The 23,151-nt window shown below is 36.2% G+C and overlaps 2 protein-coding genes and 1 non-coding gene across 3 annotated transcripts; 2 read left to right on the top strand and 1 right to left on the bottom strand.

Annotated features, from left to right (window-relative positions):
- Positions 1–2,745: 2,745 nt before the first annotated feature.
- On the top strand, positions 2,746–9,323 carry LOC127516631 (WD40 repeat-containing protein SMU1-like). The gene is made up of 7 exons (XM_051901414.1): positions 2,746–2,861; positions 3,944–4,071; positions 5,783–5,909; positions 6,002–6,169; positions 7,340–7,492; positions 8,019–8,113; positions 9,176–9,323. Exons 1-7 carry the CDS (start codon positions 2,775–2,777, stop codon positions 9,216–9,218), a joined length of 801 nt encoding a protein of 266 aa, XP_051757374.1. The 5' UTR covers positions 2,746–2,774; the 3' UTR covers positions 9,219–9,323.
- LOC127516621 (dnaJ homolog subfamily A member 1-like) lies at positions 9,268–17,449 on the bottom strand. Its single transcript, XM_051901403.1, has 9 exons — positions 17,281–17,449; positions 16,717–16,870; positions 14,908–15,088; positions 14,042–14,146; positions 13,354–13,581; positions 12,060–12,174; positions 11,649–11,764; positions 11,018–11,118; positions 9,268–10,555 (listed from the first exon to the last, which is right to left on the bottom strand). The coding sequence occupies exons 2-9, from the start codon at positions 16,846–16,848 to the stop codon at positions 10,331–10,333; spliced, it is 1,203 nt and encodes a 400-aa protein (XP_051757363.1). The 5' UTR covers positions 16,849–16,870; positions 17,281–17,449; the 3' UTR covers positions 9,268–10,330.
- An 854-nt stretch (positions 17,450–18,303) lies between these two features.
- trnat-ugu (transfer RNA threonine (anticodon UGU)) lies at positions 18,304–18,376 on the top strand. The gene has a single exon. It is a non-coding gene; the product is annotated as a tRNA-Thr (tRNA).
- Positions 18,377–23,151: the final 4,775 nt, after the last annotated feature.

The raw sequence follows: 23,151 nt of genomic DNA, 5'->3' as shown, positions 1-23,151 counted from the left end.
AAGTGATTGGATACACCGTGGCCATGGAAGTGATTGGAACACCTGAATTCAATGATTTGGAGGGGTCCCAATACTTTTGGCAATATTGTATAATATTTTATATCGATTTAACTGCACTTACACTATTGGATGAGAACAAAATTTAAACAGGTAATGACACTATTGTCTACTTTAGAGCTGCTTATAAACTGAATAAAACTCATTTCATAATTGATGAACTGCAACGTTTACATAGTTATTGAACTAAATTGAAACAACATTGAACTAAATTGAGCTGAATAATGACACAATTGTCAGCTTTACAGCTGAAACTGATGAATTTTACATGTTATTTTCCTTTTTATTAATGTGAAGCTGCTAACAATCTATATCTGTAATGTGAAATGTGACAGTAGACGTTTGATTAAATGTGCTGTGAGGTCAGTCAGGAGTGAGTCGCCACAGTCAGGACAAGAGCATACGAGGGCTTCTACCAGAATCTCAATAGCTTCTCTGGTGAGAAATGTACAACTCTGCAAATGTTCTGCAGGAGGAATCATGTTTTGACTGTGGTTAGTCTTTGTCCAGTGTGGCACCAAGGTTTTTGGCATTCTGTGTGAATGAGATCATTGAGTTGTGTATTGAAATGACAAGGCATTGGCAAGGGTAGTTCTTGGCGGGGATGAACAGCAGCACAGCAGTTTTCAATATATTCAGCTTCAGATGATGGGCATTCATCCAGGCAGAAATGCTTGCCAGACAAATGATTCATGAGGCCACTGTAACTGGTCGTCAGAGGGTGGGAAGAGAGAACTAAATTGGTTATCATCGGCATACGAATAATAAAAGCTATGAAAGTTGTTAACTTTACTAAGTGATTTGTTGTAAATGGTCAATAAAATGCTTTGAGTTCTGTAACAAAACCTTGAAGTTGACTTTCATTTGCCTTTTAATGATTGACTTCATTTAATCGCTGTACCATACTTGATTTATGAAGTGTAGCAGAGATGGTCGTCTTTCCAGCAGGTTCATCCAAGGTTCTCTGACAACTATGCAGTATGTCCACTAGATTGTTTTGTAAACTTAAAGTAATTATACACTCTTAAAAGTAAATTGCCATCGATGTTTCCATAAAGAACCTCTTCCATTGTAACCTTTCAAATGCACAGAAGGTTCTTTACACACTTAAAAATAAAGGTTCCAAAAGGTGTTTTTTGCAGTGATCTATTTTAGGTTCCCCAAAGAACATTTCAGTAAATAGTTCTTAAAAGAACCTTTTTTTTTTCCTTAGAGTTAAGCACATTTTAATGATCTAAAGAACCTTTTTTCCACTATAAGAACCTTTTTCCACTTCAAGAACCTTTTTTCCACTATAAAGAACTTATTGTGCAATAAAAAGGTTCCATAGATGTTAAAGGTTCTTCAAGGAACTATTAATGCCATTGAAGAACCTTTATTTTTAAGAGAGTATATTGGGGAAAAAAAGTTAGATGTTCTTCAAACTAAGAAAAATGGTTCTTTTAAGAATGTTTCACTAAAAGGTTCTTTTGGGAACCAAAAATGGTTCTTCTATGGCATCATTGCAAAAACCCCTTTTATGGAACCTTTACTTTTAAGAATGTAAGTTATATTAACAAAAAATAAATGTCACACTTCAGATTACGGTCCAATTCTCACTATTAACTAACCATTAAAGGGTTAGTTCACCCAAAAATGAAAATTCTGTCATTTATTACTCACCCACATGCCGTTCCACACCCGTAAGACCTTCGTTAAAGTACCTTTATGGATCTTGAGAGAGGAAACGTCATTGCTCCCTATGCTGGCCTCACGGAGCCACCGGATTTCAACAAAATTATCTTAATTTGTGTTCCGAAGATTAACAAAGGTCTTACGGGTGTGGAACGGCATGAGGGTGAGTAATAAATGACATTATTTTCATTTTTGGGTGAACTAACCAATTAATTATATGACTTTTGCCTCAATAAACTCCTGACTACTGCTTATTCATAGTTAGTAAGGTAGTTAAGTTGAGATATTAGTAGGATTAAGGGATGTAGAATATGGTCATGCAGAATAAGGCATTAATATGTGCTTTATAAGTACTAATAAACAGCCAATTTCCTAGTAATATGCATAGTAATAAGCAACTAGTTAATAGTGAGAATTGGACCCTAAACTAAAGTGTTACCAAAATAAACTTTCAGTCTATATTCATCTCTATATTCTCAGAGCCTGATCTTCCCAACCACATAGCTCAAGAACATCATCTCCTTGATGAATAGAAGAGGCAACACACATGTGCTGACCTAGGCCCATTTTGTGGGAGCAAAAAACAAGTTCTCACATTTAGTGTGGCTTAATTTTTCTGTCTGGAGAACCTTGGTTTCTACTAAAGCCTCAGAGGTGTAGAATATGGGTCAGCCCAACACTCTATGACGTCTATCAGGTTGAGTTGAGGAAGGACCAAAAATAAATCCTGCCCTGCTCACAGACATGGACTTCCACCACTACTGGGGAACTTGAGTATACAGTATGAGACTCATAAGTATGTGGTTTTCTGGCTGTTTGTAACAGTGTGTTGTGATGGTAGTTCTTTCCAGTAGACATAAGAAATTATCCTTATTATCTCAAGAAACCCATCATGTGGATGTATTTTCCCTTAGACTGTGGGCAGAAACCTCCAGTTTATTTTATGTGTTTATGTGTGGTTGCATTTTGTGTGTAATAGTTAGCTTATCTGTATTTGTTTCTTGTGTGACTAGGATCTGAAGTACCAAGCTCAAGACAATTTCATGATGATGGATGAGGCTGTGCTGTGCTTGGCAGTAAGTCATGACTCCGACATGATCGCCTCTGGAGCTCAGGATGGAAAGATACAGGTATGGACCTCGCTCATCAATAAATCAATCAATCAATCAATCAATCAATCATCTATCTATCTATCTATCTATCTATCTATCTATCTATCTATCACAATGGGTAGAGAAGTGAAAGACCTACATTCTTGGTTTCTAGCAGATCAAAGAAACATGGTCTTCCTTATTAAATGATTACTTTCACAAATTAATGATTTCTTTCATGTGACTCTGAAGACTGGAGTAATGATGCTGAAAATTCAGCTTTTCTGTCACAGGAATAAATGTAAAATTTTAAACTGTAATATTATTTCATAATATTACTGTTTTTACTGTATTTTAGGTCAAACAAAAGCAGCCTTGGTGAGCATAAGAGTCTTACCAATCTTACCAATCCCAAACTTTTGAATGGTAGTGTATCTTGAGGCTTTTCAGAAGTATTGTAAGAGACCTCAATCTCAGGGGGCAGTAGGTCTGAAGGCAAATGTTAATTAAGCCCTCTAACCACTTATATGTTAAGTCTTTTAATCACACTTCATCTGATTATAATTGCGACTGCCGTTCTTTATTAAAGGGATGGTTCACCTAAAAATGAAAATGTTTTCATCATTTACTCACCCTCAAACCTGTATGAATTTCTTTCTTCTGTTGAACACAAAAGAAGATATTTTGAATAATGTTGGTAACCAAACAGTTGATGGACACCTTTGACTTCCATAGTAGAAAAATAATACTATGGAAGTCATCGGCTACTGTCACCTATTTGGTTACTGACATTCTTCAAAATATCTTTTGTGTTAGCAGAAGAATGAAATTCATACAGGTTTGGAACTACTTGAGGATGAGTAAATGATTACAAAATTTTAATTTTAGGGTGAACTATCCCTTTAACATACTTCAAAAAATGTATGGTCTTTCATTATTGTTTTAAAATCCCTGTTTGGATGTGATTTTAATTCAATATTTCATGGAGCACATTCAGCTTCATTGAATGATTATGTTCCCAATTAGACCTCATTGCACACCATTAGTTCATGGAATTTACTTATCTCCATTATCCTCATTCAGTCCATTATGTGACAAGATGTATCATTTTGTTATTCCAGGTTTGGAGAATTCTGAATGGAACATGCCTGAATAGATTAGAACGAGCCCACAGCAAAGCAGTCACCTGTGTCTGCTTCAACAAGGACAGCAGTCAACTATTAAGTGCCTCCTTTGACCAGATTATCAGGTTTAACATGCTATTATATATATGAATATCAAAAATTTTGCAAGTCTGACTTTTTGCATTGTTTCACTCCTTCATAATTGGTGCAATAATTGGTGCAATAACAAGTGCCAATAGGAACAGTAGGCTACCTTAGTAAAATGTTATAACCGTGAATACTTTGTAGACAGAGAAGGCGGGGGAGGAGGAGGAAATTTGAAGTCGTGGTCTGGGTTTTAAACATCATTAGGAATATTCCGTCACATGCTCAGACTCAGTATCTCTCCCTCTCTCGCAGAACAGACTGCAGTACTTTCTACGGCTGGGTGTCAGTTCTAGGCTCTCATGGTGCATGTGGGTGGAAAGAACCATGATTGGCCACGTGCATGAGAGAGGGAGCACACACAGATAATGTGTTTCTGTTCCTTGCTCAGCTGCCCAAACAGCGGCTGACTGAGGCAGACGTTTTGTCATTCCAGCTCCTTAGCTGGCAAGGGAACTGGAGGGGGGGGGTGAAATGGCGAGCTGCTCTGCTATTGGCCCCTTATTGATAAATACTAGCTCCTCCCCCTTTGCAATGGATTGGATTTATGCTCTCGGTAGTGTGTGTGAGGGAGACACGTGAATGCCTGGCGTTAAAGATGATGAATAAAAGTTTACCTTTTTTGGTTATGTCATTGGTCATTTTTGGTTCAGTTATTATTAGCTTTTGGAAATATTTGTAGGAAAGTAGTAGGTACATTTTAGGTAAGTGCACATGACAAACGACAGTAAAGAGGTATTTCATGCTGCATCTTTGTTTTATTCTCTATTGATGACAGTAAGAGATGAGGTGGAAGAAATTTAAATGAATCAAGGTCTAGGTGTTTAGAGTCATCAGGAATATTCCATCACATGCCTAGAGCGAAAGTCTCTCCCTCTCTTTCTCCATCTCTCTCAGTCCTGACTGCAGTAGTTCTGCGGCTGGGCGTCAGTGCTAGACTCTCATGGTGCATGTGGGTGGAATTTCATGTGCATGAGAGGAAAGAATTTAAGTAAAGATAATAAAATCACGTTGTAAGCTGCGGACAAAGGTTGTGCTCTTTTTTCGGTCTTCAAGTATGACCTTGATGTATGCTTTTAAAATTAAATGATCTTTGATCTTGAAAAGTCTCTGATGATAATTGTTAATTGATGACATCACAACATTTTGTTTTGTTAGTGCTTTGTTCTAGCTTCACTTTTTAAAGAAATAAGTTGATAAAATCACATTGTAGGTTGCAGACAAAAGTTGTGTTGTTTTTCTGTCTTATATCATGACCTTGATGTATGATTTTAAAATTCTCTTTGATGATAACGATTGATTCATTACATCACAACGTGTTTTGTTTTTATGTTTTGTTGTATTTTGCTTTTATGTTTGTTGTGTAGCTCCTTTGCTCAAGCTTTTTAAAGAAATCTCTTTGATGATAATGATTGATTCATTACATCACAACATGTTTTGTTTTTATGTTTTGTTGTATTTTGCTTTTATGTTTTTTGTGTCACTCCTTTGCTCAAGCTTTTTGAAGAAATCTCTTTGATGGTAATGATTTATTCATGATTCATAACTTTATAACATGTTTGTTTTATGTTTTGTTGTATTTTCCTTTTATTTATTTTTTTTGGTGTCACTTGTTTGCTTAAGCTTTTTAAAGAGATAAGTTGAATTTGTGAATTGTGGTTTCATTTCTAACTCCTGGATTTGTTTAATCAGGCTTCATGGTTTGAAATCAGGAAAGACGCTGAAGGAGTTTAAAGGCCATACGTCTCATGTAAATGAGGTCATCTTCTCACATGATGGCCATCATGTCATTAGTGCATCGGCAGATGGCACGGTAAAGGTAAGTGTTCATACTGTAGTGAACCACACCTAATAGCTTATGCGTTTTTGATTTATACATTCATATATATTTGTGTGGATTTTTTTTTTCAGGTCTGGAACATGAAGACAATGGATTGCACCCACACAATAAAAACCCCTGACATTCCTGAGGGTACAGACATCACTGTTAACAATGTTGTGCTTGTCCCAAAGACTCCTGAGCACTTTGTGGTGTGTAATAGGACCAACACAGTGGTTGTTACGAATATTCATGGCCAGGTGAGAACAAAAATTGACCTGCATATGATACATCACAGACATAAAGTAAGATACTCTGCATCTTGCTAAATATATTCCAAGATTAATTTAAAATACTTACACTGGAGTGAAAATTATAGTAACTGGTTTCTATATTTTCCCAGCAGTATTAAAGGGTTAGTTCACCCAAAAATGAAAATTCTATCATCATTTACTCATCCTTGTGTTGTTCCAAACCCGTAAGACTTTAGTTCATCTTCCGAACACAAATAAAGATATTTTTAATAAAATCTGAGCCAGTTCTGTACTCTCCATTGACAGCTACACAACTTTGACGCTTCAAAAAATTCATAAAGAGAACTAATCCATATGAATTGAGCGGTTTAGTCCAAATTATCTGAAGAGACACATTAAGCCTTTTATTCACATATAAACATTGATCAGCGAACATAAACAGAAGCTCAGCTGAACCTGCTTGATGCGTGAGAACAAACCTCTTCCGGAAGCTCAAACATGCTGCGTAACACGACAATGAACCTCATTTGTTCTCGCATGTCATGCTTGAGCTTCCGTTTAACATAACTGATGTGTAAATAAAAACCTAAAATAAATCCGTTCATCATATAAAGCGATCGTGTCTCTTCAGACAATTTGGACTAAACCGCTCAATTCATATGGATTAGTTTTACGATCTCTTTATGAACTTTTTGTGGTGGCTAGTGGTAGCTGCGTAGCTGTCAATGGAGGGACAGAAATCTCTCAGATTCCATTGAATATCTTTATTTGTATTTCGAAGATGAACAAAGTCTTACAGGTTTGGAACGACATGAGGGCGAGTAATTAATGACTTTTTGGGTGAACTAACCCGTTTAAGGCAGCACAAATTTATACCATTTATGAATTAGAAACCTTTACTAAAGGCTGGATGTTGAGCAGAAGTTTAAAAAAAAAAGCAGCAAATCTCTATTGCTGGATGTGAGGTTTGCTAAAAATAGCTAAGCACTTAATATTCAGACTGTGATGGCGTATAAGGCTTACCCTTATTCAGCCGCCTCACCCACTCTTCTCTTGATGTGCTTGATGACTCAGTCTTGCATGCTTTTTGTTGTTCTCTGAAGCGTGCCTTTAACTTTTTCGTCTGCGTTGCACTTGCGTTCTCACTCTGTTGCCCTCGTCCCCTTTCTTTTTCAGGTGATGAGGAGTTTCTGTTCAGGCGTAAGAAGGGGAGGAGACTTTGTTTGCTGCACGTTGTCTCCACGTGGAGAGTGGATTTATTGCGTGGGAGAGGACTATGTGCTGTACTGCTTCAGCACCATCACTGGCAAACTAGAGAGAACCCTCACGGTACCGTCCGCCCTCACAGCACATGCTGCATATCCACGAGATCTCTTTTAGTTTGGTAAAGTGTGATATATATTAGACCAGTTGGAGATATATATTAAATCTGAATGAGGAATTAAAATTCTCTTTGATGATCTTTAAAGTCTCTTTGATGATAATGTTTTGTTTTATTTGTTTGTTTTTTTTGGGGGGGATTTTTTTTTCCCATTGTGGTTTAATTTCTAACTCCTTGATTTCTTTGATATGTTTTTGATGAACGTCTCTTTGATGATAATGTTTTGTTTTGTCACTCCTTTGATCAAGCTACACTTTTGAAAGAAATCAATCATTATTTCTTTGATGATGATTGATTGATGACATCATACCATGTTTTTTGAAATCAGGAAAGCAGCTGAACTTAAAATTGAAACATTTGATTAATGCTGTACCTCTAATTAGGACCAGTTGGATATATTATAGTAAATCTGAATGGATATAAAAATTAAATCAAATTAAATTAAACAGGTGCTTCTACGTACATCCTCTACAGGTACATGAAAAAGACGTGATTGGCATAACTCACCACCCCCATCAGAATCTCATCGCCACATACAGCGAAGATGGCCTACTCAAACTCTGGAAGCCGTGAGTCTCGTCCTTCAGAATATGAATTCTGTATACGCGTCCTGTGTTTCTATGTTCTGGATTTGTGGCATCCCCGAAAACACACATCTCTGCCTTTATATGCCTGCTATGAAATTGTTTTCCATTCAAGGAATTCAATTCTTCATTTTTCCACATCATGCTTCGAGAGGCTCACGCACCAACCAACTGGGTCCACAGCTTCATAAGATTCAGGACCTCTTCAACATCTGAAACTAACTACATCTCACTTCATAATGCTAATGTTCCTCTCAAGTCTCTAGTGGTAAACATGAAAAACTGCACGAATGTACTGGTCTTTTACTATTATTAAGGGCTTTATAGTATTGTCTGTGATAATATCTGCATGCAAGATTTAGCCCGAACAAAATTAATGTGGTAAATGTACTGGTTTTCTTTGCAAAGACCATTCTTGAAGTTTGACATCTTTTATGTGAATGTATGTATTATCTTTGATCATTTTGGCCAAAGACAAATAATCAGTATGTACTTGCTCATAATGTGACATTGCACTAGCCTTGGACACATTGAGGACATTTTCACATATTTGTACTTGTGTACATTTAGAATTCTGATATGTTTAGAATTCACATGGTACAATATTGTGTTGATTATAATGGTTTAGTGTGTTTTAACACTCAACCAAGCACATCTACTTGTACTGCATGCAGGTGAACATATTATGCAGTTACTGCAATACTGTATGGGAGTAATCAGTGTGGTTTATATTCTGATAATTACAGATTATTTTTTAATCAAGGATATTCACTTTTGTTTGAATATTGGTATAACACTGCTTTACAGTGTAAGTCTCTGAGTATCTTACAGTGTTGGTAAATAATGTGCTGATATTGCTGCAGTTTAATTAAAATTCAAGCATGAATAATCCATGACAATCTTTTCAAAGATTTGTCATTAAGATGCATCATTAACTGGTTAGATGTGGATTGCTTGATATTTGCAGTAGATCTCCAATAAAGATGTAGAGACATCTTAATATGCAAGATGTTCATCATGATTTTTTTTTTTTTTTTAATCAAACAGGAAGAAGGTGGATCTTCAGGAGCTCAAAGTTGGTCATAATTAACCCAACATTCAATTCCACCCAAAACAAAAAATACAAGTGACTAAATGAGTAACATTGTGACATTTTATAAATAGAACTACAAATGGCAAAGTTATTGGTCGTAATGAAAATTCCACATTTTTCAGTTATTTTTCAGTCAGCACATAATAAAATCATCAAATAAGACATATCTGCCTGCAAAAATGAAAATATTAATAACAAAACAGATAAAAGTGCATTTACAATATCCAAAAATGTCACTGAAATGTAGGCAGAGTTAACAGATAATCAAGTTATAAAAGTTTCACTATTCTTTCCAGGTAATCTTAAGACTGGATCATACATTTTCTGCAGAGGTATTAAAACACCTTCAAAACCAAATTGGCATATTTAGTATTTTGTTGTGCCATTCAATTCATGTTTTTTTGTTTTGTTTTGTTTTTTTAGATAAGCTTCTAAATAGGATTTGAATGAACAAATGCAACATGACTTATTTTTGTTAAAATCATTGGCAGTTATTTCTAAATTATGATAAAAATGTAAGTGTAATAAAGATTTAAAATGTATTTTTAACTTGGATGTTACACCCCTCTTATTAGTTCAAAATGTTCTAGAAAAACATTTAGCAATAAACTGGCACATAGCAAATGTCCAACAACATCAAGATCAAATGTTCTTACATGTAACCCACAATTAATTGGCAATAAACAAAACACCACAATGATTGTAATGTTTTCTCAAACTGATGACGAAAATTTGATTTTCAAGGTAAATAAATTTTAGAGATGGAATTTACTGGGCTTATGGCACAACCAACTTCACACCTGAATGACCCTTCCATTTCCATTGTAATTGCTACACGAATTTCCATTGCCTCTGCCCTCAATTGAACCTCCATGTTATCAGTCTCACTACTCATTTTACACATCCCCTAAATTTATTTCACAAAATATTTGATTTTGGATGAGGAGATTCTTTCAAACAATGACACAAGAGGTCGGCACTAAGAGGTCTTATTTTAGGCACAGAACTAGTTGAGAGGTAATGAACTTTTCCTCTTGGTCCATTTTTCTTGTTTTCCAGCAGAGGTGGCATTTGTTGTGGAAGGGAAGGGATTCAGGGAACAGGAATCTCTATGAGGTTTGGCACTGCACCCCTCCAGAAGGGTAAAAGTCTTCCTCCTCTATATAGTGGTAATGATGACGTTCATGGGTTGGATCACAGTCTTCAAGGTCAGCATAGATATAGAGGTCATCATCCATGCCATCAGGCTCAATATTTGCCTGTTTTTCAGGTAGGTACCTTTCTAACTCCCTCAGTTTGTTTAATGGGAGGAAGTTCTCATCAGGGAAGACAACCTTAAGAAGAAAGGTAGCACAAATTAGTTTATGTAAATCATCACTGTAAGTGAGAACAACAGCAACAAAAGCTGTGGACTACACCTGGAAAATTTAGTAAACACACACACACACACACAAATGAAATTCATGTATTTGCTCTGAAACGTATTAAAAGTTTTTTTCCCCCACATTTCAAATCAAACAGGCATTGTTATCAATTGAGTTCAGAATGTTTAAAAGGAAGAAATAAAATACAGCAAATAGTTAAAAATAATCTAAGTTTTCCACTTTTGTTTATAAATTATACAATATTTAATGTGTTGATTAGTAATAAACAGCATAGCAATATTTATCTAATTTTTTTACTTCCTTAGTCAACTTAATTAAGTTAAAAATGTTTAAAGCAAAAAATACAGTAAATAGAAAAATCAAAGTTTTCCAAAGTTTTATCAATTAACATATTCAATAATTAGTACTCACATTGAAAAGGATGATGAGTTTCCCTTTCTCAAACGGCCGACGATGCAGAGGCATCCCCTCATTCAGAACACATTTCTTATCTCCAGGTCTAATCAGCTCCCCTATTAATGCAACAAAGAATGGCAATATATTTGCTTTACACATCTATAGTTTATATAACAGTTACATCTGCTCTGCTATTAAGATTCCTATAGCTAGCCGAGCTTCCAATTGGTAGTTTTTAATCTCCAAACGGCTCAGGGGTGAACTGGGAAAGATATCAGAACCAATTACTCCAAAACAAGGTAGACCAATTTGAGCACAAGTTAGATGTATGGTAATATACAAGGTCAACAAGACACTAAGGATGCCTATTAGGAACCCCGGAGAAAGCAATAGCAAAAATGACCATATGGTACACCATCTGCCAAGGTGACGTACTATCACCCCTGCCGTTCTCCTCCACCCAGAGCATCACTAAAAGTGGATATGGTTACAGGTTCTAAACTTGACAGAAACTTCCATCAGCCATTACCTGTACATCATGCTACAGTATGCCATCATTCACTGATCCACCAGCACTGACTCACAATAGTGCTGATGTTATGGGAAACTGCATGTAATGCTGGAATATGTATGCAGGATGGTTTACCTGGATGGGATGTGATGAGTAGAGTTCTGTTGTCCAGTGTCTTGATGGGTTTTTGAAAACCGCATAATGACTCTACCAACTGTACCTCCATGTTCATGATGAGGTCTTCTCCTTGTCTGAGAAGAGAAATGTTAAGAATATTATTTTTTTGTTTCATACATAATATCTACATATTCCGTCCCTCATTTACCTTCTCTAAATGATCAAGTACTGTAAAAGGCTGCCCCACATACAGAACACAGGAAGCAGGACATATTGAAATAAATAAATGAGACTGTACTGCCCTCTACAGGACACTACAATCAATGACATACCTCTGAAAATAATTGCCCAAGGCCCATATATATATTTTTTTATCTAGTCATTTTAATTCATCCCTACTTCTTGCTGACTTTTACAGATTGGTTTTACCTGGTGAAAACGGAGTGTGCTCTTTGATCTAAAACGATGATGATGTCTCCAGGTTCAAGGCCAGGCTCCTGGTCCCCCTCTCCATGGAACACTATTTTCTGTCCATCTTTCATACCTGCAATAACACAATCAAGAATAAACAAATGCAACAGGCTGCAGAAAACAAGTGTTTATTTTCAATTTAGGCCATTAATTACAGCCATTCTACATTACAATATAATTGAAAGCTATCAATTGCAACATTTAATAGGCTTATACTTTTTTATAATATATATTTTTTAAATAATTTTTAATTTAGGTGAACTTAAAACAATCTTCGCATAAACCCACTGTAATAAGTGTCACATTAAGCTGTGCCTTTAATACATCAGGACTCAACACAAAGGTTTTTCTATTATTGGTCCGTGTGAGCTGATTCAGATATTTACCTGCCCTGCTAAAATGCACAAAAAAGTTATTGTTTTCATTGTTTTTAACTCATGTAACCTTGTAAACATTGCTTTAAGATTTTTAGGTAGGTCCAACAGGTAAATATACAGAAACTGAATATTCAAACACTGCACAGCATAAATTATAAATTAAATATACATTAAATTAATCCTTATAAAAGCTACAAGGGTGATTCAGTCAAAGAGCAGTGAGTGATTTTCTTTTTTGTCTTTAGTTCTTTGATTAACATTAAGGACAGACAACAGCAGGTTTATTAGGCTGCTGTCACTTTAACACTTTTTTCACACTGGACACGCAAGCAGAGCGGAGGCAGTGCAGAAGTTGTGTTTATGCAATGAGGGAGCAAGCATGTGCCCATTGTGCTTTCACACTGGCAGCATTTGTCGTGTGCAGCTGAAACGCGATTTGGTACTGCAAATACATATGAGTAGCGTACATTCTGTCACGTTTTTCAGGTGTTCTCCTCCTTCACATATATAGTAATCTTAGAGTTAAGATATAGGCTACCTCAATTAAAACAGGCCTTGGGCAAAATCTCCTGGCAATGATGTGTTTTTGTGTATTTTATTTTACTACTTTTTTTCTTTTTTTTTTCTTTTCACAGCGCTAAATGTCATATGGTGATTGTAAAACACAGAACACCTCATTTATATGATTTTATGGTGAAATGTTATTTTTCTTGTTAACGCAGGTGTATTTTGAACAAGAACAATGCACTGTGGCTTTAATTCAGTGTAAGCAGCACAGCAAAAATAGACTCAGCACCGAAACAAAATCTTGGTACTGCCGTTTCTGCTCTGTGTTAATTGTGTAACACGTTAATTTTGACATCCTTCATTATTACCTTTATCAATGTGCACCTCCAAAATCTTCTTCTGTCGTAGTATCTTGCGACCAGCACATGTTTTGCAGCGGTCGCGGTGACCAAGTCGCTGACCTTGCCCCTGGCAGCCGGTGCAGACTGTTGATATCTGCTGTACCATGCCAGGTGCCAAGTGATGTAGTCTGACCTGGACACCGACCCCACGGCACAATGGACACACTTCTATCACACCTTTACGGCCTCCACGACCTGTAGTAAAATATCCAGTAAAAAAACTATGCAAAAAAAAAAAAAAAATCCAACTATTAAAAATACTACCAGAACTACCATACAAGGCAGTATAATTATAATACAATGCTTATAAACACACTGCCATTCAAAAGTTTTGAGTCAGATAATTGAAAAAAAAGAAGAAGAAATTAATACTTTTATTTAGCAAGGATGCATTAAATTGATCAAGTGACAAACACTTTTACATTGTAAAAATTCTTTATCAAATAAATGCTGCTCTCTCGAACTTTCTATTCATCAAAGAATCGTGAAAAAAGTATCACAGTTTCCTCAAAAATATTAAGCAGCATAACCGTCTTCACCTGTGATGATAACACCATGTGACGCTGAAGACTGGTATAATAACATTATAATAAAGTAAAAAAAAAAAAAGAAAGAAAAAAATCCCTTATTCAAATAAATTTCAGTCATTTATTACCTTCACACTTGTCACAGATTATGTTTTTCTGGACGGCAAGTTTCCTGGTGGCTCCATTATAAAGGTCCTCCAAAGATACCGTCAACTGGTGCACCACATTCTTTCCTGTGACAGGAACAACAAAATATCTCTAAGACTATCTCTGAAACTTTGGCTGGTTAATTTGTGGGTTACTCCAAGTGCAAAGGATTAATGTGAACCTACATTTTGATCTCCTCTAAAGTGTGAACCAAATTTGAACTTGTGAAAAAAAAAATTGAACTTAATCTGGATGTTTTATGATTTTTAAAAATGTAAACAAAAACAACAGCAACAAAAAACAATACAAGAAATAATCTGTACTATTTTAGGTTATTAATAACTATGGTTGGAAATCAAATCGATTCCAATTCTGAATTCCAAATCAGATACTTAAAGTCAAGAATCAGAAAATGTAAATTGACTCAACTTTTCGATTCCTGTGTGCGCATTTTAATGTGATTTTAAACCATTCAAGCGAAAAATGGGAAAGAGAACTTAATTCGGCTTGCGAATACTGAATTGAGTTCCCTTTCACGTCTGCTTGCGCTTGAAAGGAGAAATACATAAAATTATGTAAAAATATCCTGAAAACACAGTCACTTGTCTTAAGTGAACATAAACCATAAAATCACCTTAAGATTCGGAATCGATAAATTCAAACGATATCCAACTCTGCTAACAACTAGGCAAATTTGTGACATTAACCATGTGACTGAAAAAGATTTTTGTTCTCTTAAAAAGAAAATGTTCTTTGGAACATTCAGAAATCTTGAAAGAATAACATGGATGATCAGGTTTTGCACAAATTGTGGAGTCTGTAGCTTAGAGAGAGAAACATGACTTACCTCTCCTCTCCCTGTGCATGTGTCCCCCTCCCCCAAAGAACATGTCAAAAATGTCCATGGGGGAGCCAAAACTTGGCCCTCCACTTCCTCCCTCCTTAATCGCCTTCTCACCCCCTCTGTCATACACTTCTCTCTTCTTGGCATCTGACAAAACCTCATACGCCTGGGAGATCTGTTTGAACTGAAACCAGAGAATAGTGAAAATCCCAAACGCACGGGTCAAACATTGAGACCACCCAAAGATCTCTCAACTGCTATATATAATTCCAAGTGATAAAATCACTCACAGATAAGCGAACTGACCATCTTAGGCCCCCACACCACCCAATTATTTTCCACGTACATATATATTATAGATCATATACATAGATCATAATTACATTTTTAACTGTATATCAATAAAATATTTTTTTAGATCATATTTTGAAGGGCACCTATAATGCAAAATGCAAGTTTTAAATAGGAAAAATATCGAAACTCTTTGGTCATTTTTAAGCGAGATGCTAATGGTCTAATCAGATTCAATGAACTATGCTAAGCTATGCTAAAAGTGGTACCGCCAGACCCGGAGATCGGCTGAATGGATTCGAAAATGGTAAAACTCAACTGTTTAACTCTAGGGGAGTTGGAAAATAAGCCTATTTTCAAAAAAAGTGGAGTGTTCCTTTAAAGCGCAATAACACATGAAAGAGAACTTAGTTTAAAGGTACAGTTACGGTATGTAAGAATAACAGCTAGTGGTTGAAATGGGTACTGCCCCCTCCTCCTCACACTCAACGCTCACGCGGGTTGCCGGTTTGAGGATACGCAACAGGAGCGAGCTCAATTGACATTGGAAGGCGAGGAGACTTACACATTGTAAGTTGATTAGTTGATTTATGATGAGTTAATATCGCGTTTTAATATGCCCCCATTCATAGAGATTTTTAGATGGATGCTGAGTCTTTTTAGGTCGGGTAGAATCTGCGATCTCTGAGCCAGTTTGTTCGCTGGCTTTCATGGCTGCAATTCGCTGCATTTCTGCCAACTGGCAACCCGGGGTGGCGAAATACTATTGGATAAATTGGCAACAGACATTCCGACACGAAGCGCACATTTCAAAGTAAAATAACTGGCTGTAGCACTGGTTTTCAGAGAAACGAGTATGTGAACTCAGCATGTTTCCTAAATATCTACAATTATGGTATTTTTATGCTTTAGTACATTCAAAACCGTAACTCCAGCACCTTTAAATACTCAAGAGACGAGCCATCTGACATCCAGCTTTCTGTGCGCATGCACTCAGATAACCATGAATCAGAAGTTTAGACTGATATGGCTTTAAAACGCAGATAAAAAAAACTTTCATGATTATGAAGAACTGCAATGTCACGGAAGAGATGATAATCAAAACCAAACAGATGATTTATTAGTTTTTGCCAGAGTATCCAAGGCACACTGGTGATTTGCAATTAAAGTTACATGCATGAAAACAGCATGATTTTACTTCCATTTAAAAATGAGCATTTAAAACATGGTATAGTAAATGATCTGTGGGGTATTTTGAGCTGAAACTCCACAGGCACATTCTGGGGACACCTGAGACTTATATTACATCTTGTAAAAAAGGGGAAAATAGGTCCCCTTTAAATATGATCTATAAAATATTTTCATTTTACAGTTTCAAAATAAAAATGTGGCCTTATAAGGTACACAGTTTATTTGGGTCACTTTCTATATGACAACAATGAAGAATCTGCAAAGCTGTCTTCTCAAGTATTCTGGAATAATGTAGACAGTGATGATAAATAAAAAGAGTGACAGTCTTACCCTTTCCCCTTCTGTTGGATTTTTATCTGGGTGATATTTCAATGCCAGTTTACGATAGGCCTTCTTCAGCTCTTCAGGGCTGGCATTAGGCTTTACACCCAGCATATCATAAAAACCAGTCTCTTTCACCATAGTTGCCTTCAAACAGGTTGATCTAGTCAGAAGAAACATTTCAAAAACACACTGAAGAAAATGACACTTGTGACCGTTCAAAAATTAATTAATGACTATTATTAGTGTTAGATTTTATCTAAACCTTGCCCATATTTTCAGTCTCTTGATAGCAACAGCACTGGTTATTAGAAAGCAATTAAACTCAATTAATATCACCATAACATTCACGACAATTTAAACTGACGAAGCGCTTTAAAACAATTGATTTTAGACCTTTGCTGTGTTCGTAGAATTTTAACTCCTGATTTCAAAATAATGCGAAATGAAATGTCAAGCCATGAGCTGAATGTTACTAAAAGCCAGGATTTTATTAAAAAAAAAAAAAAAACAAGCAACGACGAAAACCACGCGAGTCATGACATAATATTGTTTTAATAAATCGTCCTATACCGTGAAATATGGTGAAATCTTCTCTTCTCGTCTTATGACTCCGTGTACCAAACAAGAGACTTCCAGAATCTTCCAGCAGCGCTCTATATCTTCTTCTTGTGGAGCGTTATTGAACTTTGATTGCAGTGCGACCTATTTCTGCCACCTACTGTACATAGTGACATATGACAGGCAATGACGAGCAGCTGTTTCATTATCAACATGTCGCAGTCATTCAACAGCATCTAATTTCTGGAGACAATCGTGACACAGTACAGCATCAGTATTTTAATTAGCCCTCCCTAGGCGACTATATTGTTTACATTGGATTCCCTTTCATCTGTCTTATTTATATAATCCATTAGCGTTTAGTTCACAATTTAAGTTTTGTAATCCTGATCTACGGTAAAAAAAAAAAAAAAATGCTTCATCAGTGTTCCTATGTTATAATTCCATATCAATAACGTATTTGTTTACTCATTTGCTTAGCTGTATGTAGTTTAAAAATGAAAAATTATGCTGTGAAATCCAACCATTGTTTTAGTTATTTATCTTGCACTTTTCCATCGCCTTTTTCCTAGTATCAAATAATTGAATTGTGTGTCTCTTGAGTTTTCTCTTCACATTAAGCATTCAAACTCAGCAGCAAGACTCAAAACTTCGTTAAAAACAGTACCGCCCGAACAGGGACTTGAACCCTGGACCCTCAGATTAAAAGTCTGATGCTCTACCGACTGAGCTATCCGGGCTTCGAAAAGTTGTTACGATATAGTGACAAAAAACCCGAATATTCAGTTGATTTGAAGGTGTTAGGAAGTGAAGTAATTTCGATTACGAGCGCTTAGAAATTTCAGACTCATTTCCGCATTCTTTTAGATTTTTAAACATGGAGGATTCTTAACGGTCGCGAAAACATAATGGAATGTTTAAACAACTGTTTTTCAAAATATTGATTTGCGATGTGAAATTATATCTCTCATCTTATATAAATACAGGAAATGCTATTTGTAAATTCCAATTCAGTTAAAATCAGTATATTCGGCAGGCTCCATAGCTCAGGGGTTAGAGCACTGGTCTTGTAAACCAGGGGTCGCGAGTTCAAATCTCGCTGGGGCCTCACTTCCGTTTTGTGCTGCCGATTCTATTTAGAGAATATAAAATAATGTAATTATAAAATTACACACCTGATTCGTATTAATCAATTTGCTGTTATTTGCATTAAGGATACCGTCAACGCTTCTGGAATTTTATTTACTTCAGACAAGGTCTATAGCCTACATCACCGCATTGTGTTATTTATTTATATTTTATAATTTTAGGAGCGCAACAGGATTCAACTTGATAACTAGCTGTGCGGCTGTCTCCACCTTTACTGAGCTAATGGCGTTATCTGGCTTCAACTTTGTCAAAGTTCCTCGGCGAATCGCGCGTCGTATCTTCATCTTTGCTTAGCGAATGGCGTTCTCTGGCTTCATTGAGAGGAATCCTTGGCCAATCACGCGCCGGATCTTCATTTTGCAGTCGCCGTGGAGGCGGGCTCTTCACCCGCCGATGTACTAATACATATTTATTTTTTCTCGTATTTTATGATCCATTTATGATCTCAAGAAATATGTATTATTATTATTATCTATGTTGAAAACAGTTGTGTACAATTTTATTTCAGGATTCTTTGATTAATAGAAAGTTCAAAACAACATCATTTATTTGAAATAAGAATCCTTTGTAACATTATAAATGTCTTTACTGTAACTTTTGATCAATTTAAAGCATCCTTGCTTAATAAAAGTATTAATTTCTTAAAAAAAAAAAAAAAAAAAAACATTCTGGCCCCAAACCTTTGAACGGGAGTGTATAATGTTACAAAAGCTTTCTATTTCAGATAAATGCTTTTCTTTTGAACTTTCTATTCATCAAATAATCCTAAAAAAAATTGTACAAAACTGTTTTCAACATTGACAATAATAATAAATATTTCTTGAGCAGAAAATCAGCATATTAAAATGATTTCTGAAAGATCATGTGACTCTTAAGACTGGAGTAATGATGCTGAAAATTCAGATTTGGCAACAAAGGAATAAATTACATTTTAAAATATATTCAAATAGAAAACAATTATTTTAAATTGTAATAATATTTCACAATACTGTTTTTACTGTATTTTTCATCAAATAAATGCTGCCTTGAGCATAACTTAGGCATAACTTAGCTTAAAAACATTTACTGATCCCACACTTTTGAACGGCAGTATATATATATATATATATGGTTCTTTTTTGGCATTTTCCATGTTTTATATACACACACTTTATTCATATGTGCATAGTTTTACAATATTTCTATCTTTGTGTGTTTACTGCAATTATAATTTATCATCAGACATTTTTATCGTAGGCTATAGGCACTTGTTAATTCTGAATTGAAACAGTGAAATTCTCGAGTGAAACAGATGTAAATGTGAGATTTTACTAGCAAATGTTTAGTCATCCACTAGAGGGGGCGATTTGACTATTCTCCCAGCTAATCGTTGGCTATGGTTATAGCAGGTTTGGGGCAGCCGCGCAACTGGATTTGAGAAAAAACAACTACCAGTAAAAACAAAATGGACAGGTGGCTTGTAAAAATCAAGAATACCAGAGATGATAAAAACTAAGGTTAAACTGAATGAAAAACAAGCCCAGCCGTCACTCTAAAATCGGTAAGCTATTTATATTTTTAATGTTTCAGTTAAAAAGAGTAAACTGATGCCTCGGCTCGTTCTAGTATTTCTGACATACTTCAAAACTCCTGCATTACGATTGACACAACAAAATGATCCGCAATGGTCACTTTGTTGCGTCCAGTGTGCATCCTCAAGCAATTGCGGCAAGGCGGTCGCGTCCGGTGTAGAAATGGGTTTTGCTAACTATATGCAGCATATTAAGCAATATAGCATATTTGAACGTATCAAGTAGTATATGAATGATGTTCGCGTTGGCGGCGGGGGTGGGTGGGGAGGTTGGCTTATGTTAAAATAAGTGTTAAGGCGTAAAAGCATATTTACACATGTAGATGTTCATACATTAAGAAAAGAATGCTTACATTTTATGCAGTTTAGTGAAATATCAGTATTTTGATTGATTTTCATTCACAATCAGCATTCTTTGTAGACTATTGGGTGATTTCATCCTTGTCTGAGGTGGGACTCGAACCGACATCATTCACATCAGTGATTTTCCCAGAAAGAGAGATTAAAGGGATAGTTCAACCAAAAAAATAAAATTCTGTCATCATTTACTCCCCCTCAACACTGAAAAAAAAGTTTGTTGAGTTTTTATGACTTAATTTTGTACATTGTTCCCACATGAATCAATTAAGTTAAACAAACATAATTTATGTACAGTGGGTACGGAAAGTATTCAGACCCCCTTAAATTTTTCACTCTTTGTTATATTGCAGCCATTTGCTAAAATCATTTAAGTTCATTTTTTTTCCCTCATTAATGTACACACAGCACCCCATATTGACAGAAAAACACAGATTTGTTGACATTTTTGCAGATTTATTAAAAAAGAAAAACTGAAATATCACATGGTCCTAAGTATTCAGACCCTTTGCTGTGACACTCATATATTTAACTCAGGTGCTGTCCATTTCTTCTGATCATCCTTGAGATGGTTCTACATCTTCATTTGAGTCCAGCTGTGTTTGATTATACTGATTGGACTTGATTAGGAAAGCCACACACCTGTCTATATAAGACCTTACAGCTCACAGTGCATGTCAGAGCAAATGAGAATCATGAGGTCAAAGGAACTGCCTGAAGAGCTCAGAGACAGAATTGTGGCAAGGCACAGATCTGGCCAAGGTTACAAAAAAATTTCTGCTGCGCTTAAGGTTCCTAAGAGCACAGTGGCCTCCATAATCCTTAAATGGAAGACGATTGGGACGACCAGAACCCTTCCTAGAGCTGGCCGTCCGGCCAAACTGAGCTATCGGGGGAGAAGAGCCTTGGTGAGAGGGGTAAAGAAGAACCCAAAGATCACTGTGGCTGAGCTCCAGAGATGCAGTCGGGAGATGGGAGAAAGTTGTAGAAAGTCAACGATCACTGCAGCCCTCCACCAGTCGGGGCTTTATGGCAGAGTGGCCTGACGGAAGCCTCTCCTCAGTGCAAGACACATGAAAAAACACCTGAAGGACTCCAAGATGGTAAGAAATAAGATTCTCTGGTCTGATGAGACCAAGATAGAACTTTTTGGCCTTAATTCTAAGCGGTATGTGTGGAGAAAACCAGGCACTGCTCATCACCTGTCCAATACAGTCCCAACAGTGAAGCATGGTGGTGGCAGCATCATGCTGTGGGGGTGTTTTTCAGCTGCAGGGACAGGACGACTGGTTGCAATCGAGGGAAAGATGAATGCAGCCAAGTACAGAGATATCCTGGACGAAAACCTTCTCCAGAGTGCTCAGGACCTCAGACTGGGCCGAAAGTTTACCTTCCAACAAGACAATGACCCTAAGCACACAGCTAAAATAACGAAGGAGTGGCTTCACAACAACTCCGTGACTGTTCTTGAATGGCCCAGCCAGAGCCCTGACTTAAACCCAATTGAGCATCTCTGGAGAGACCTAAAAATGGCTGTCCACCAACGTTTACCATCCAACCTGACAGAACTGGAGAGGATCTGCAAGGAGGAATGGCAGAGGATCCCCAAATCCAGGTGTGAAAAACTTGTTGCATCTTTCCCAAAAAGACTCATGGCTGTATTAGATCAAAAGGGTGCTTCTACTAAATACTGAGCAAAGGGTCTGAATACTTAGGACCATGTGATATTTCAGTTTTTCTTTTTTAATAAATCTGCAAAAATGTCAACAATTCTGTGTTTTTCTGTCAATATGGGGTGCTGTGTGTACATTAATGAGGAAAAAAAATGAACTTAAATGAATTTAGCAAATGGCTGCAATATAACAAAGAGTGAAAAATTTAAGGGGATCTGAATACTTTCCGTACCCACTGTAACTTCAACATCATGTAATGAAGTCATTTTAAGTGACCTAATTAAGTAGACTCAAAATGAATTTTATATGGCTTCCTGACATGATTCAGGCATTCAATTTCATATATTCATTCACCCAATTAATTGTCACATTTTTTAGTGTCACATAACTAAATTATAAGACTGATTTTTTGTTTTTTTTCTTCACTGAAGTTGTTCCCCATTGACTACCATAGTAGGGGAAAAATACTATGGCAGTCAATGGGGGACGAGATCTGCTTGGTTACAAACATTCTTCCAAATACCTTCCTTTTGTGTACAGCAGAACAAAGAAATGTATACAGGTTTGGAACAACTTGAGGGGGAGTAAAGGATGACAGAATTTTCATTTTTGGGTGAACTATCCCTTTAAGCTTACATATTAACATTACCAGAGTGTGTGTGTCTCTCAGCAGTATTCGGCAGCAGCGTCTCTACTAATACGGAAACTGTAAGTTTATCTGCTCCAAGAACAGCGCCAAAAAATTGGAAATAATTTGTTTTTATCCTATTGTTTACTATACTTGTTTGGTCAGTGTCGTTGTGGGTTTTAATTCTTTTGTTGTTCTTTTGGTTGTAAGGACTTTTGAACTAACTGAAATCATTTGGCGAAGTGATATTGAACGGTAATGCGGTCAAGACCTGCCTGGAACTACTTTAGCCATACATTAAAACTTTAGTCAACTAATCAGATTCAAGCATTTAACAGCGTAGAATAACGTGATTTAGTTATTATGCACATATAAAAAAAGTTTTAATATTTTATCATGTTTAGAAGGAAACATAGTAGTTGTCCAGCAGATTACAACTTGACTGTTTATTTAGGAAAACAGGCTAAAAGGTAATTTATCTTTTATGCAGTTGGATTATTGCTTGT

Source organism: Ctenopharyngodon idella, chromosome 1, assembly GCF_019924925.1.
Source record: "Ctenopharyngodon idella isolate HZGC_01 chromosome 1, HZGC01, whole genome shotgun sequence".
NCBI classification, from domain to species: Eukaryota; Metazoa; Chordata; class Actinopteri; order Cypriniformes; family Xenocyprididae; genus Ctenopharyngodon; species Ctenopharyngodon idella.
The sequence above is the reverse complement of the archived record's forward strand: the minus strand, read 5'-3'. Positions and strand labels throughout refer to the sequence as shown.